This window comes from Staurois parvus, unplaced genomic scaffold (genome assembly GCF_062004578.1).
Source record: "Staurois parvus isolate SC_StPar_1 unplaced genomic scaffold, SC_StPar_1.0 ptg002113l, whole genome shotgun sequence".
Classification (NCBI taxonomy): domain Eukaryota; kingdom Metazoa; phylum Chordata; class Amphibia; order Anura; family Ranidae; genus Staurois; species Staurois parvus.
The window spans coordinates 1,884,020-1,899,272 of NW_028319909.1; the positions used below are offsets into that span (position 1 = coordinate 1,884,020).

At 41.6% G+C, this 15,253-nt stretch overlaps 1 protein-coding gene across 1 annotated transcript in view; it reads left to right on the top strand.

The window, feature by feature from the left end:
• LOC149432712 (uncharacterized) overlaps positions 1 to 2,577 on the top strand; it is a 39,576-nt gene extending 36,999 nt beyond the window's left edge. Inside the window, exon 12 of the mRNA XM_089664974.1 lies at positions 204 to 2,577. Coding sequence (XP_089521100.1) covers positions 204 to 323 — 120 coding nt within the window. The 3' untranslated portion in view covers positions 324 to 2,577. The remainder of the gene's footprint in view (positions 1 to 203) is intronic.
• The last annotated feature ends 12,676 nt before the right edge of the window (positions 2,578 to 15,253 follow it).

The window sequence follows — 15,253 nt, forward strand, 5'->3', positions numbered from 1 at the left end:
CAAACTAATGCAGTCACCACATTTAAGAATTGGTAAGCTGAAATATTATTATTATTTTTTTTTTTTAAATAAATAAATAAAATACATTTTTGTTTAAATAAAAAAATCACATTGAACATTGAACACAATTTGTTATTTTGTTTTCTGCTATAAACCTTGTTTTTTATTGTTTACATTTTTTGTTATCTTCTTTCCTATTTTAGGAAAATTGCCCCTCTGCTGAGGAGGATCTTAATTATTCATCGGTAAAGTTCTCCAAAGGGGTGTCCACGGACAAAGCAGAACAATCCGATACAGACTACTCAGAGATAAAAATTCCATAGCTCATAATGGAATTACTCTAAAGGCTCACTGGAGTCTACATTGATTTTCCTTTCTTTAGTTTTGTACATAGTACAGGTTTGGATATTTGTCAGATTTTAAATACTGTTTATGACTTGTTTATTTTCTTTGGCAAAAATTAATTCTCCTTTAAATTGTACTGAAAGCCAAGACTTTTCTTTTTTCAGTTATACGTTTGGAATGTTAGTCCTCATGCACACTGGGGGAACGTTTTGCTAACGCTGGTAACGTTAGCTGTGTAAAGTCACGTTAAAAACGTGAATTTTTTAGCTTTTATTTGCATTAGTATTTAGCGGCATTTTGCCGCGATTAGCTGTGTTTTCCCGTGTTTTTCTGCGATTGCATTTTTTAGCATTTTTTTTACCCCCCCTTTTTTGGTAAAAAAAGTCCAAAAATGCCAATTTGCAGTGTTTTACTGTGTTTTACCGCATTTTGCCTCGTTTTTCAGCGTTAGAGAATTTTTACAAATAAAAAAACTTCTATAGAAACCCACTAGTCCTGGGTTTTTTTTTTCCAGCCAAAAAACGTTGATTACAGTCTATGTATGTATGGACACATAGGATAACATGCTGGGGTGGTTACTGGCTGTAGAAAAAAAACATCAAAGGTTAAAAACTGTGGGTGGCACAGAGGCTAAATGGTTAGCACTTCTGCCTGGCAGTACTAGGGTTGCTGGTTTGAATCCCAGCCACAGCTCCACCTGCCTGGAGTTTGCATGTTCTCCCTGTGACTGTGTGGGTTTCCTCTATGTACTCTGGTTTTCTCCCACTCTCCAGACATGCTGGTAGGTGAATTGAATCCTGTCTAAATTGTCCCTAGTATGTGTATGTATGAATGTGTGAGTTAGGGACCTTAGATTGTACACCCCTTGAGGGTTAGGGACTGATGTGAATGTACAATATATATGTAAAGTGCTGTGTAAATTGTCCCTAGTATGTGTATGTATGAATGTGAGTTAGGGACCTTAGATTGTACGCCCCTTGAGGGTTAGGGACTGATGTGAATGTACAATATATATGTAAATTGATGGAACTATATACAGTGGGGATCGAAAGTTTGGGCACCCCAGCTGGGCAGTACAAGATATTAACTCTGCAGGGTGCCCAAACTTTTGCAGACGCCATTTTTTTTTTCCTGTTATTTTGAAAGTGTAAATGATGGAAATAAAATCTAACTTTTGTTGACATTTTATAAGAATGTCTAATCTGTAATTTGATGCCTTTTGGAGATTTTTCCATCTTTCCTTGGCTTCTTTATGCACATGAATACAAATTTTTAGCTGGGGTGCCCAAACTTTCGATCCCCACTGTAAGTACCTGAAATAATAAAAACAGCTGCTGTAAAAATGTCAAGTGTGCAAATCCTTGTCAGGTTTTTTTTAGCTGTCTGTTTCCTTGCTGGTAGATCCACCTTCTCTTTTTGTACTGGTGACCATTGTCACCGGGGACTGAACATGATGGGAGATAGAGAAGTTTGGAGTCTTCACAGCTGGAAGGAGAGGACACACATTTCAGTGTGAAAATGGCTTTATGTAAACTTTAAATAATATTTTTAATCATTTTAAATAGTATTTTAATGCAAGAATGTAAAGGAAATTGAAAAAAAAGCTTGTGAGGGAAACGGCTCATTTTCCATAACCTCCCTACAAAGAGTCTAAGAACGTTTGCAGTGAGATTTGGAAACATGGGAAGATATCTCTTGAAGGTAGATGAAAAAAAATCAATGTGCAGCAATGTTAAAAGCCAAACCCATGTTACTCTCTAAAGCAGAGGTTCTCAGCCTTCCTAATGCCGCGACCCTTTAATACAGTTCCTCATGTTGTGGTGACCCCCAACCATAAAATTATTTACCCAGTAATTCTAATTCATGAAGTGTCGTTTTACCTCCAATACTGCTGCTTTCAACACAGTAGCTGCTTTCAACACAGTAGCTGCTTTCAACACAGTAGTTGCTTTCAACACAGTAGCTGCTCATTACACATCGGAAATATGTGTTTTCCCGATGGTCTTAGGCGACCCCTGTGAAAGGGTCATTCGACCCCCAAAGGGATCACGACCCACAGGTTGAGAACCACTGCTCTAAAGGGTCCTTTTGATAGATCAGACCTGTACTAGACAGGAGTCTAGTCTGCATAGAGATAGACAGGGAGGAAATCATAGCTTGGTTATATTTGACTATTTTTTTCTAAATTTTTTATCAGACAAAATTAATAAATATATTATATTATTATATATAGCTCTTTCTGGTATTCTAGTCTTATTTCCATTTTATCTCTAAATTATATTATGCTTGATATTTTAGACCAGGGGTCTCCAAACTTTCTAAACAATGGGCCAGTTTACTGTCCTTCAGACCTTAGGGGGTTGGACTGTGGCCAATGGGAGTAGAAAATGTCCTGGTGTCAGTGGGAGAAATAGTGCCCCATGTTTAGTATTAGGGGAGGAGTAGCGTCCTATCATTGGTGTCAGTGAAAAGAATAGAGCCCCAAGGGCCAGATAAAGGCAAGCAAAGGGCCACCATTTGGAGACCACTGCCTTAGACCAAATACATCAAGGTAAACATCTTGTCTATGGATATTCCAGTGCCGAGTCATCACATACAGTAGGTGATAATATACAGTTTATATTTATGAATTCAGTTATGTTTTATATATATATATATATGTATATAGTTAAATATTGAGTTGGCCCCGCCCTTTGCACCTATAACAGCTTCAACCCATCTGGGAAGTCTGTCCACAAGGTTTAGGAGGATGTCTATGGGAAGGTTGGACCATTCTTCCAGAACAGCATTGTGAGGTCAGGCACTGATGTCGGGGGAGGAGGCCTGGCTCGCAGTCTCCGCTCTAATTCATCCCAAAGGTGTTCTATGGGGTTGAGGTCAGGACTCTGTGCAGGCCAGTCAGGTTCCTCCACCCCAAACTGGCTCCTCCATGTCTTTATGGACCGTGCTTTGTGTACTGGTGTGCAGTCATGTTGGAACAGGAAGGGGCCGTCCCCAAACACTTCCCACAAAGTTGGGAGCATGAAATTGTCGAAAATGTCTTGGTATGATGATGCCTTTAGAGTTTCCTTCACTGGAACTAGGGGGCCAAGCCCAACCCCTGAAAAGCAACCCCACACCATAATCCCCCCTCCACCAAACATTACACTTGGTACAATGCAATCAGGCAAGTACTGTTCTTTTGGCAACGGCCAAACCCAGACACGTTCATCGGATTGCCAGACAGAGAAGCGTGATTGGTCACTCCAGAGAACACGTCTCCACTACTCTAGAGTCCAGTTGCAGCGTGCTTTACACCACGGCATCCGACGCTTTGCATTGCACTTGGTGATGTAAGGCTTGGATGCAGTTGCTCGGCCATGGAAACCCATTCCATGAAGCTCTCTACGCATTGTTGTTGTGCTAATCTGAAGGCCACACCAAGTTTGGAGGTCTTTAGCTATTGACTCTGCAGACAGTTGGTGACTTCTGCGCACTGTGCGCTTCAGCATGTGCTGACCCCGCTCTGTCATGTGACGTGGCCTACTACTTGGTGGCTGAGTTGCTGTTGTTCCCAGTTGCTTCCACTTTGTTATAATCCCACTAACAGTTGAGCGTGGAATATTTAGTAGCCAGGAAATGTCACGGATGGACTTATTGCACAGGTGGCAACCTATCACGGGACCACGCTTGGAGTCACTGAGCTCCTGAGAGCGACCCATTCTTTCACCAATGTTTGTAGAAGCAGTCTGCCTGCCCAGGGGCTTGATTTTATACACCTGTGTCTGTGGAGGTGATTGGAACACCTGAATCACATGATTTGGAGTGCTGGCCCAATACTTTTGGCAATATAGTGTATATATCTATAGTATATCAATCACTATGTGAGCAGGGCAGACATTTTTTTCTTTCAGACAGTTTCTGATTGAAACCTGGTATAGACAAGAGTCCTATGTAGTCATGGAGATGAAGCCTCTGCCCTGATTCACTGATTTATGTGTACAAAGCTTAAGCTACTGGACAATATGCAGTAAAGAAAAATTGCAAAACACAAATGAGCTCAGAGCTCCACGAGCTGTCCAGATAATATAAAACATAACATTGTAATACTAAATAGTTTATTTACCTGAATAAAAAAGGAGAGAAAATCCCATTTTTTAATATAAAAATTTGTTTATCCCTGACTATAATAAATAAAGAGAATATATACAAAATCATGACACACTTACTTTAACATATCTAAAATCTATTATTAAAAACAATAAAAAAATGTTTTCACATTGTTTTTTCGGTGTACAAAATATAGGCTTGTTGTACACTACTGCAGAAATTACAAGTAGAAAGCTCAGCACTTACATACTTGCTGTTTAAATGAAAACTCAGAAAAAGGCATATTTCTGCTAGAAGGAGGGGATATATCCCGGCTCTGAGTCATTCAGTTGTGTACGTAACTTACCTCTACTATCCCTGTCTATTCAGGGGCGGACTGAGAACTCATGGGGCCCCCGGGCAATAGGGGATCATGGGGCCCCTGTGTCCTTGCCCAAACTCCACAAAGCCTATCAAAAAGGTACCAGGGGCATCTCATGGGGCCCCCTACTGACCCCGGGCCCTCGGGCAGTGCCCGAGTTTCCAAATGGTCAGTCCACCCCTGTGTCTATTCAATACATACAATAGACTATTCAGGCTATTCATGGCATAGTAGTAAATCAGCCTTAAGAAAAAGATGGTTCTTTGCCTGATGATTGTTGCCGGTGGTAAATATGAAATATACATTGAGAATGCCTTCTAAAAGCCAGGTTGCTTTTTCACTGCACCCCCCCCCCCCCAAATTAAGGTATACTTAGTGACACCAATTATTTTGACACCTGAGGCTTCCCATCCTCCAAAGCACACCAACATTTCTCTTACATCTGTCTTGGGCCCAGTGTAGCTTACAGTCTTAAGGTCCTCCATTCAAGTACCCACAGTATCCAGGGTCCTCATAGCATCTGGAGGACACACAGAAGGCCAGATGAATGCGGAGAGAACTAATGATAACCTACCAACTACATGCAGATAGTATCTTTGATGGATACTGATCATTGAACCCTATGTATGAAAGTCACATTGTACATTTCTAATCCACCTAAGCATTCTCGAGATATCTTCTGGAAAACTCATGTGTTCTCATAAATAGAGTCTTCTTCGAAAGAATCAGACTCCTCTTCAAAATAGACCGGCTCCTCTACCAAATAATCAGGCTCCTCTTCCAAATAAACAGGCTCCTCTTCAAATTTCGGGCTCTCATACACCGAATAAAGGTTATTGGGTTCAGGACTGTAATGTATTTCCTAACAAAATAAAAAGAAAACAAAAATTTAAATAAACCCTTCACAAATTCAGGTCAATCAAGGTTGGAGCGAGTGGTGAACTTCTCTTGTACAACACTGGACCTTTTATCCTTCATGCTGGGTGAAGGACTGTGTTTGTGGGTGATTATACTCAATGAATTCTATTTCTTTTAAGACATTGGTTTTACCCTCTGATCCCATCTGCCTTGAATATTTATGAAGATAATAAAAGCCAAAGCCTGTGGAGGAAGGAGACCAGTAGTGGTTTCAATAACAGCATTTGTATGACCAGCGTATTCAGGTAACTGGTCATCTCCATTTGGTGAGTCTACTTCCACTCGGGATATATTTGTGGATAATAATCTTTAAGATGATGCTCCTGGGAGCAGGGGCGGACTGACAGCTCATGGGGCTCCCGGGCAATAGGGGATCATGGGGCCCCTGTGTCCTTGCCCATACTCAAACCACACCCAGAAAAGCCTATGAAAGGTACCAGGGGCATCTCATGGGGCCCCCTACTGACCCCAGGCCCTCGAGCAGTGCCCGAGAGCCCAAATGGTCAGTCCACCCCTGCCTGGGAGGCAGGGGCGGACTGACAACTCATGGGGCCCCCGGGGCAATAGGGGATCATGGGGCCCCTGTGTCCTTGCCCACACTCAAAGCACACCCAAAAAAGCCTATAAAAAAGGTAACAGGGGCATTTCATGGGGCCCCCTACTGACCCCGGGCCCTCAGGCAGTGCCTGAGTGCTCAAATGGTTAGTCTGCCCCTGCTGGGAGGGAATCACTTGAAGATTGGACTGCACCATGGAATTATCTGCTCAATATACTGTATGGATTGCATGCAATGTACACTTACCTTGTCCTGCGCTCCTGCGATGTCCCTCCTGCAGTGTCCCTGGCAATGTAATTCGGCGGATGCCGGCATCTGTCTTCTGGGTTCCATCCCCTGCGAGCATCGGGACGTAAAGGATGTACGGGGGACGGAACGGCGGGAAATTCGAAAATGACAAAAAGTGACATTCTCTAAAATCACATAGTATAACATTCCTGTATCAAACCATTTCACATACAGAGGGCAGAGCCTAAACATGGCGGCGACGGAGAGCACGATGTGAGTGCTCTCCGATAACCTCCAAACTGACCCTCCCGAGACCCTCATGAAGAGAAGCCCTACCTGACTGAGGAGGGCTCCAAGTGGGGAGAGACTGGCGTGGTGAAGGGAGAGGAGAGCGGGCACGGACCTCCGGGAGAAGAACTTGCTGCGGCAATTCCAGTGCAGCTGTCGGGTTGCCGGGAATCGAAGCAGGGCGGTGTAAGCACGCTGCTCGCCGCAAAGCACTACTGGGAGGCAGAGACGCTGGCCGGCTCCCTGTCAGAGCGGCAGTGACACGCCGGCTCTCCCCTGCACTACATGATTGGAGTGATGTTGCTGGGAGTGGGGGCCCGACTGCGGAGGACTCTTGAGGGAAGGATCCTGGGTCTGGTGACCCAATAGAGTGAAGAGAATTACCCTTCTTTCTGGTGAAGATCTTGGACAAAGGGCACGAGGAGAGGAGTGAAACCCAGAGGAATCCCCCCTTGGACTGAGCTGCTGCGAAAGCCCTATCCCTTAAGCTCGGAGCCACTGCTTGGAGAAGATGGGTGAGTGAGAGCTGTTGGGGACTTATCGTATGGGGGAACCCCGAGTGATATGGGAAATCTAGGGGTGAAGGAGAGGAGGGGAGGATTCCCTGGGTTAAGAAAGAGAAGATGAGAAGAGCTCCAGGTGTTCTAGGAGAGTATAAATATAAGGGAAAACAGCTTGTTTTGTCTGGTGTATAAATTAAAGGACTGATATAATTCCATTTTGAGAATAAGAGAAGAAATCAGAGATTTAGAGGAAATGAAGAACAAAGGTCCTAAGGGAACAGGGCCCAAAGGGTCTCAAACAGGTACGATAAAGAAATTTACATCGCAAGGAAATATTACGCCAGAAAGGGCCCAAGGCGCAAGCGCAAAAGGGGAAATGGACATTTCTCTGGGAAACAGTCCTAGATTATCAATGGGTATGAACGGTAGCTGTGGCCGCCTAACAACAGAGGGCTTGGAAAAAAGGGAATTGGACGGTGAACTACAAGCACCAAATAAAAAGGAGATGATAGAAATGTTTAAAAATTTGGAAAAAATGATAAAGCAAGAAATGACAGTTGTGCGGAATGATCTAGGACACCTGCTATCGAGAGTGGAAGAAACAGAGGATAAAGTTAAAAACCAGGCCCAAACCATAGATAATCTAGAGAAAAAAATAACTTACTTGGAGAATACCCAGAAAAAATTGCTCTATAGGATGGAAGTTCAAGAAAATAAAGAAAGAAGATGTAACCTTAGAGTTCGAGGAATTCCAGAGCAAGTAAAAGGGGAATCACTATATGACCTAGTTGTAAAAATTCTAAACTCCATAAGAGACAGACCTGAAACAGACGGGATTAAACTGGATGGAGTGTTTAGAATAGGAAAGTTTAATCAAGCTGCGGAGAAGGAAAGATCAAGAGATACAGTGGTCCAGTTCCAAAAATTTGGGGTCAAAGAGGAGATATGGAGGAAAATTAAAGGAAGATCATTAATAGAGATGAGCGAAGTATTCAAAAATTCGATTCGGCTGATTCGGCGAATTCCAGGAAGAAATTTGATTCGATGCGAATTTTTTCGCTACGAAGATGACTTATAAAAAGGGTTTCTAGGCTTCAGAGAGCCTTTAAATTAGTGCAGAACACTGTACCTTTAATTTAAATGCCCTTGGAGATGAGGAAGGAGAAGGAGAAGGAGAAGGATGAGAAGAAGGAGAAGGAGAAGGATGAGAAGAAGGAGAAGGATGAGAAGAAGGAGAAGGATGAGAAGAAGGAGAAGGATGAGAAGAAGGAGAAGGAGAAGGATGAGAAGAAGGAGAAGGATGAGAAGAAGGAGAAGGAGAAGGATGAGAAGAAGGAGAAGGAGAAGGATGAGAAGAAGGAGAAGGAGAAGGAGAAGGATGAGAAGAAGGAGAAGGAGAAGGATGAGAAGATGGAGAAGGAGAAGGATGAGAAGAAGGAGAAGGAGAAGGATGAGAAGAAGGAGAAGGATGAGAAGAAGGAGAAGGATGAGAAGAAGGAGAAGGATGAGAAGAAGGAGAAGGATGAGAAGAAGGATGAGAAGAAGGAGAAGGATGAGAAGAAGGAGAAGGATGAGAAGAAGGAGAAGGATGAGAAGAAAGAGAAGGATGAGAAGAAGGAGAAGGAGAAGCAGAAGGAGAAGGATGAGAAGAAGGAGAAGGAGAAGGATGAGAAGATGGAGAAGGATGAGAAGAAGGAGAAGGATGAGAAGAAGGAGAAGGATGAGAAGAAGGAGAAGGAGAAGGATGAGAAGAAGGAGAAGGATGAGAAGAAGGAGAAGGAGAAGGATGAGAAGAAGGAGAAGGATGAGAAGAAGGAGAAGGAGAAGGATGAGAAGAAGGAGAAGGATGAGAAGAAGGAGAAGGATGAGAAGAAGGATGAGAAGAAGGATGAGAAGAAGGCGAAGGATGAGAAGAAGGAGAAGGAGAAGGATGAGAAGAAGGAGAAGGATGAGAAGAAGGATAAGGAGAAGGATGAGAAGAAGGACAGTTCTGTGACAGTTTCTGTCTATTTCTGACAGTTCTGGGACATTCACTCCATACAGCGGTTTCAACCGCTGTATGGAGGGAATGTCATAGAACTGTCAGAAATAGACTATTTATGACAGTTCTGGGACACTCACTCCATACAGCGGTTGAAACATTGTATCTATTTGTTTCCATTTAGGATACAGATGTTTCAACCGCTGTACATGTGAAGAAGCTGTCAGAGAACTGTCAGAAATAGAGGAACTCTGCACATACTCTTTTTGCCGGCTTGGAATTATTCTTATTTTCATCCTACTTCTTCTTCTTCTTCTTCTTCATCCTCATCCTCATCCTCTTCTTCTTCTGAGGATGAGGATGAGGATGAAGAAGAAGAAGAAAAAGAAGTAGGATGAAAATAAGAATTCCAAACCGGCAAAAAGTGTATGTGCAGAGTTCCTCTATTTCTGACAGTTCTCTGACAGCTCCTTCACATGTACAGCGGTTGAAACATCTGTATCCTAAATGGAAACTAATAGATACAATGTTTCAACCGCTGTACATGTGAAGGAACTGTCTTAGAAATGTCAGAAATAGCGGAGCTCTCTGCAGGGACACTTTTGCCGGCTGATCGGGAAAATTTTGATTCGCGCACCCGAAGTAGGCAAAATTTCGGATTCGCCGCGAATCGAAAATTTTCTGAAATTCGTATCGAATTCCGGTTCGCCTGGTTCGATTCGCTCATCTCTAATCATTAATTAAGTATGGAGACTTAAATATCCAAATTTATGCGGACCTAACACCAGAGACCCTATGGAGGAAGAGATCCCTGAGATCCTTGTTGGAACAAATGAGAAAACAGAACGTTCAGTATAGATGGGGTACCCCAGCTTGTTTAATTGGCTGGAAAAATGGCGTAACAGCATATTTGAGATACCCGGAGGACCTGAGGGATTTCTGTGACAGACTGAAACTGCAAAGATTGGCGATAGTGGGCTGGGAAGAAGAAGAAAGAAGGGAAACAGAAGATACAAGAAAAGAGGACTATTTTTTTTTTCTCTCTTTTCCCTCTCTTCTATCTCTCTCGACCCCCCAGGCCCCACCTTTGTTGAAATGGTAATCCCGCGGGAACTTCAGTTGAGGGGGGAAGTAAAGATTTTTGTATTTTCCTGTGGATAGAGAGAGGGGATCTGGGGAGGTCGAGGGAGAGGCTAGCTGGCCATGGGTGGAGCTTACGCCCAAAGCATCAAATCAGTGGTGGAAATTGATCCACAAATGGTTTATAGGCAGTATTCAAGCCTAAATATGGGTAGGGGGGAAAAAAAGATCGAGGGATGGGGGGAGGGGAGGGATGGGAGCTGGGTTGGAGGGAGGGAGGGGAGGAGGTACTGGGTTAACACTCTGCATGACAGTAGGGGTAAAGAGGAAGAGGCAATTTGGAAGAGCAATGGAGTGAACTGGGAAGGATGGAAGAAATACAGTTTATAACCTATAATGTGAACGGGTTGAGTTGTCCAGGGAAGAGATTTAAGTTGTTTAAGGAGTTACATCATAGGGCAACATCAGTGGTATTTTTACAGGAGATGCACTTTGAGATAGAGGCAAATGTGAAATTGAAATCTAAATACTATCCAATATGGTATTACGCAGACTCTCCAATTAAAAGAGCAAAAGGGGTTGCAATAGGTTTGGCAAAGAATATGAGATTTGAGCTAGAGGACAGAAGAACCGATCCGGAGGGGAGATTTTTATTCTTAAAAGGTAAACTTCAGGGGATTGAGTGTACTTTAGCCAATATATACTGCCCCAATAAAAACCCGGAGATGTATATGAAGGGTCTGTTGAAAAAATTAATGGAATTTAAAAAAGGGCGATTGATAGTTGCAGGAGACTTAAATTTCTGTATGGACCCACAAAAGGATAATACCTCCTCTGTGCAAAGAGAGGGGAGTAGGTCTCTGAGAGCTCTGAGGAGAGTGATGCATGAGTATCAACTAGTGGACACCTGGAGAATAATGCATATGAAAGACAGAGACTATACCTTCTTCTCTAATGCACATGAGACGTACTCAAGATTAGATTACATCTTAATAGACCATCAACTTATAGAACATCTGGTTAAAATTGATATAGAGACAAGAACGTTCTCGGATCATGCCCCGGTCGTAATGAAAATGGGATGGGGAAGAAGATTGACTGGAGGATTGGGGTGGAGGTTAAATGAGGCTCTTCTTCTGGATGAGGATTTAGCCCAGAAAATCGAGAAAGAGATTAAGGTCTATTTTAAGGAGAACGAAACAGAGGAAGTATCGATGGCTACAGTTTGGGAAAGTCACAAGGTTTTTATAAGAGGAATCTTGATTGCGGCAGGAGCAAGGAAGAAAAAAGAAAGAAGAGAGAGGGTCAGTGGGCTTCTAAAAGAAATACTGGACCTGGAGCAGATCCATAAAAAGAAGATAACAAAAGATACAAGACAGAAGTTAATGGATAAAAAAGATGAGCTAGAGAGGTTGATGGACGAGGAGAAGAGAAGAGTATACAACAGGGTTTTAAATGAGAGATATAGATGGGGAGATAGACCAGGAAAATATCTAATGAGAGCTTTGAATAAAAAGAAAAATAGGAACTATATAGAAAAGATAAAAAGTCCTAAGGGGGAGTTGGCACACTCAACTAAAGAGATTATTAAAGTGTTTACGGAGTATTATAGAAAGTTATATAATATTAGTCCCCAAGGTCCTCTAAAAGAAGCTCAAGAGGGAATTAATGAAAAAAAGATGATATATTTAAAAAACGCGGGATTACCAAAACTAAGTGAAGCACAGTTGAACTCCTTGGACGTGGAAATTTCCCAGGAAGAAATTAAAACAGCATTAAGAAGTACAGGGGGGGGGGGGGAAGCCCAGGCCCGGATGGCTATACAGTTAAGTACTATAAGAAATTTAGTGAAGTGCTGTTACCCAAACTGGAAAAATATATGAATGCTTTGGGAGGTGGGATGGAAGTGAGGAGAGAATCTTTACAGGCCCACGTAGTACTTATTCACAAGGAGGGAAAAGACCCATCTCAGTGCTCCAGCTATAGACCTATTTCATTATTGAACACAGATACCAAACTGTATGCAAAGGTTTTAGCAAACAGGTTGAAAGATCTAATGCCTGAATGGATCCATGGAGATCAGGTGGGCTTCGTACCTGGGAGAGAGGGTAGAGATAACGGCCTGAGAACCCTGATGCTTATTCAGAAAAGTAGAAAAGGGAAAGCCCCGGTGGTGCTCTTGTCAATTGATGCAGAGAAGGCATTTGATAGAGTGGACTGGGGCTTTATGATGGACAACTTAAAAGTGCTGGGGATAGGTGATAGAATGCGTGAGTGGATAAGTAAATTATATAGGGAGCCTACTGCAATCATCACGGTAAATGGGGAGAGATCAGAACCCATTGGAATGTCTAATGGAACAAGACAGGGCTGCCCACTGTCCCCTTTACTATATGTGTTGTCACTCGAACCTCTGTTGTCAACAATAAGGAACAGTGGAGCGGTAAAGGGAATTCAGATAGAAACTATAGAACATAAAGTAGCGGCCTTTGCGGACGACTTATTGTTCTATGTGGGGAACCCCCGAATAACTCTCCCAAATATAATGAAGATCTTGAAGGAGTACGGTGAACTATCAAATCTAAAAATTAACCCAACGAAAACAGAGATCTTGAATATTAATATATCAAAGAAGGAAAAAGAAAAACTACAAAAAGAATTCCCCTTTATATGGAGAGAAAAAGAGATAAAATACCTAGGAATAAAACTCACTGCCTCATCTAAGCATTTGTATAGATTAAACTATATTTCTTTGATAAACGAGATCAGGGAAGATTTAAAAAGACTAGAAGGAGGAAACCCATCCTGGATAGGACGTATAAACCTAGTCAAAATGGTAATTATGCCTAAAATATTGTATAGATTTCAAATGGTACCAATTAAAATTCCAGAGGCCTTCTTTAAGATAATAAAAAAAATGTTAACAAGATACATATAGAAGAATAAAAAACCTAGAATAGCACATGAAACATTGAGTAGGACTAAAGAGAAAGGGGGATTGGGTCTACCAGATGTCAAGAGATACTATAAAGCAGTCGTTTTAGCAAGAATATATGACTGGACATTTAACCACAAGGGGAAAAGTTGGGTAACTATTGAAAATGATCTTAGTGGAATTAGACTGAGTCAGATGATATGGGTTCCAGCACAGTTTAGGGGAATTAAAGAAAGCACAAGTATTTACACTTTAAATGTTTTAAGGGTATGGGACAATTTACACAAAAACATGAAATGGGAATTTAATTCAATACTAATGCCTCTCACAAACACTGAGTACTTTCCCCCGGGAAAGAATAAGATATCAGGGAGATGGTTTAGAAAGGAGGATACCCAACTGAGAGATGTTCTGGTGGAGGGGGAATTGAGATCACTTAAAGATTTAATAGAGAAGAAGGGAGATATTTTTATTAGAATAGATGAGTGGAAATATCATCAATTGAAATGCTTTATTGGAAACCTCCCGAAACCCCTGAGATTAAAACAGGAGTGGAATATGTTTGAAAGGCTGTTAGAAACACGAAGGGATGGGAAGCACGGTACTTCGAAAACCTATAGAATACTCACTGAATTAGACACAAACACAAAGTTAAGTTTTATAACAAAATGGGAAAGGGACATGGAAGTTGGGTTTGACGAGGACAAACAGAGAAAGATGTTTAGATTGATACACGAGAATGTTAGTATGAGAGAGGTTGAGATTAATTATAAGTGTGTGACACGATGGCACATTACACCGAGTGTTGAGCAGATGAATGGGGAAAATTCAAAAATGTGTTGGAGAGGATGTGGAGAGATAGGCACGGTGTTTCACATATGGTGGGAATGTCCGAAAATCCAGGTTTTTTGGAAGGGCATAGTTAAATTGATTGAAGAAATAACTGAAATTGACATAGGGTTAGACCCAACGACGTGCCTCCTACATAATGTGGAGACATCTGTAAATAAATATAAAAACTCAGGAGTCTGGTACTTCTTAAATGCGGCAAAAGGGTTGATTCCCAAGTTTTGGCAGAAAACTGAGGTACCGAAGGAGGAAGACTGGATTAATAGAGTAAACCAGATAGGCAGAATGGAAAGATCATACCATATGCAGGAAGATAGCATGGGAGTTTATTACATGAGATGAGAAAAGTGGGAAAAAGCAGGATTGAAAGAGAAATATAGGAATCTATGAACTAGGATGTTAGCTAAAAATGCCTCGAGAGAGTAAAATGGGATAGAGACTGCAGAGGGGATGGAGGGGGGAGGAGGGGTGGGAAGGGTCGGGGTGGAATGGGAAAGAAAAGAGTTTTTAGAAGGGATAATGTAGAAATGTTATAAATGTCTATTTATATCTGAATTGTTTCCCTTTTTGGGTATTTGTATTAATATGAAAAATTTAATAAATATTTAAATTTAAAAAAAAAAAAACATTTCACATACATTTTGTCCCGAGTGCTTTGTCCGGCGCCCTGCCTGCATTTTTACTGTTCTTTCTGCCTGGAAACTGAGAAAAGTCCACGGCGTCCAAAAAGCGTCCCTTTAGGTCAAAAGCGGTTTTAGACCGGCTAGAGAACAGCGATAGTAAATTAGAACCACTTGCAGAATTGAGTGATAATGATTCGTGGGGGAAATTCCTCATCAGACACTGAAAACGATTCTGCGACTGACCTCAGCGATGTGCGAACTTGGCGCTATATTTCAAATTTCAGTGTTTTTGGTTTGATTATATTATTGAATTAAATTTATTATTATATTATTATTATTTTTTATGATTCTTTATTAAATTATAATTTATGATTTCATGTTTCAAGTTTTATCCTACCCGGGATGTTTACTAGACTCTTGTTCGGACAGATTTCAGTGAGTTATTCCTAAAAATTACAGGCCTACAATAAAAAAATACATATATCCATGCAAAAAAA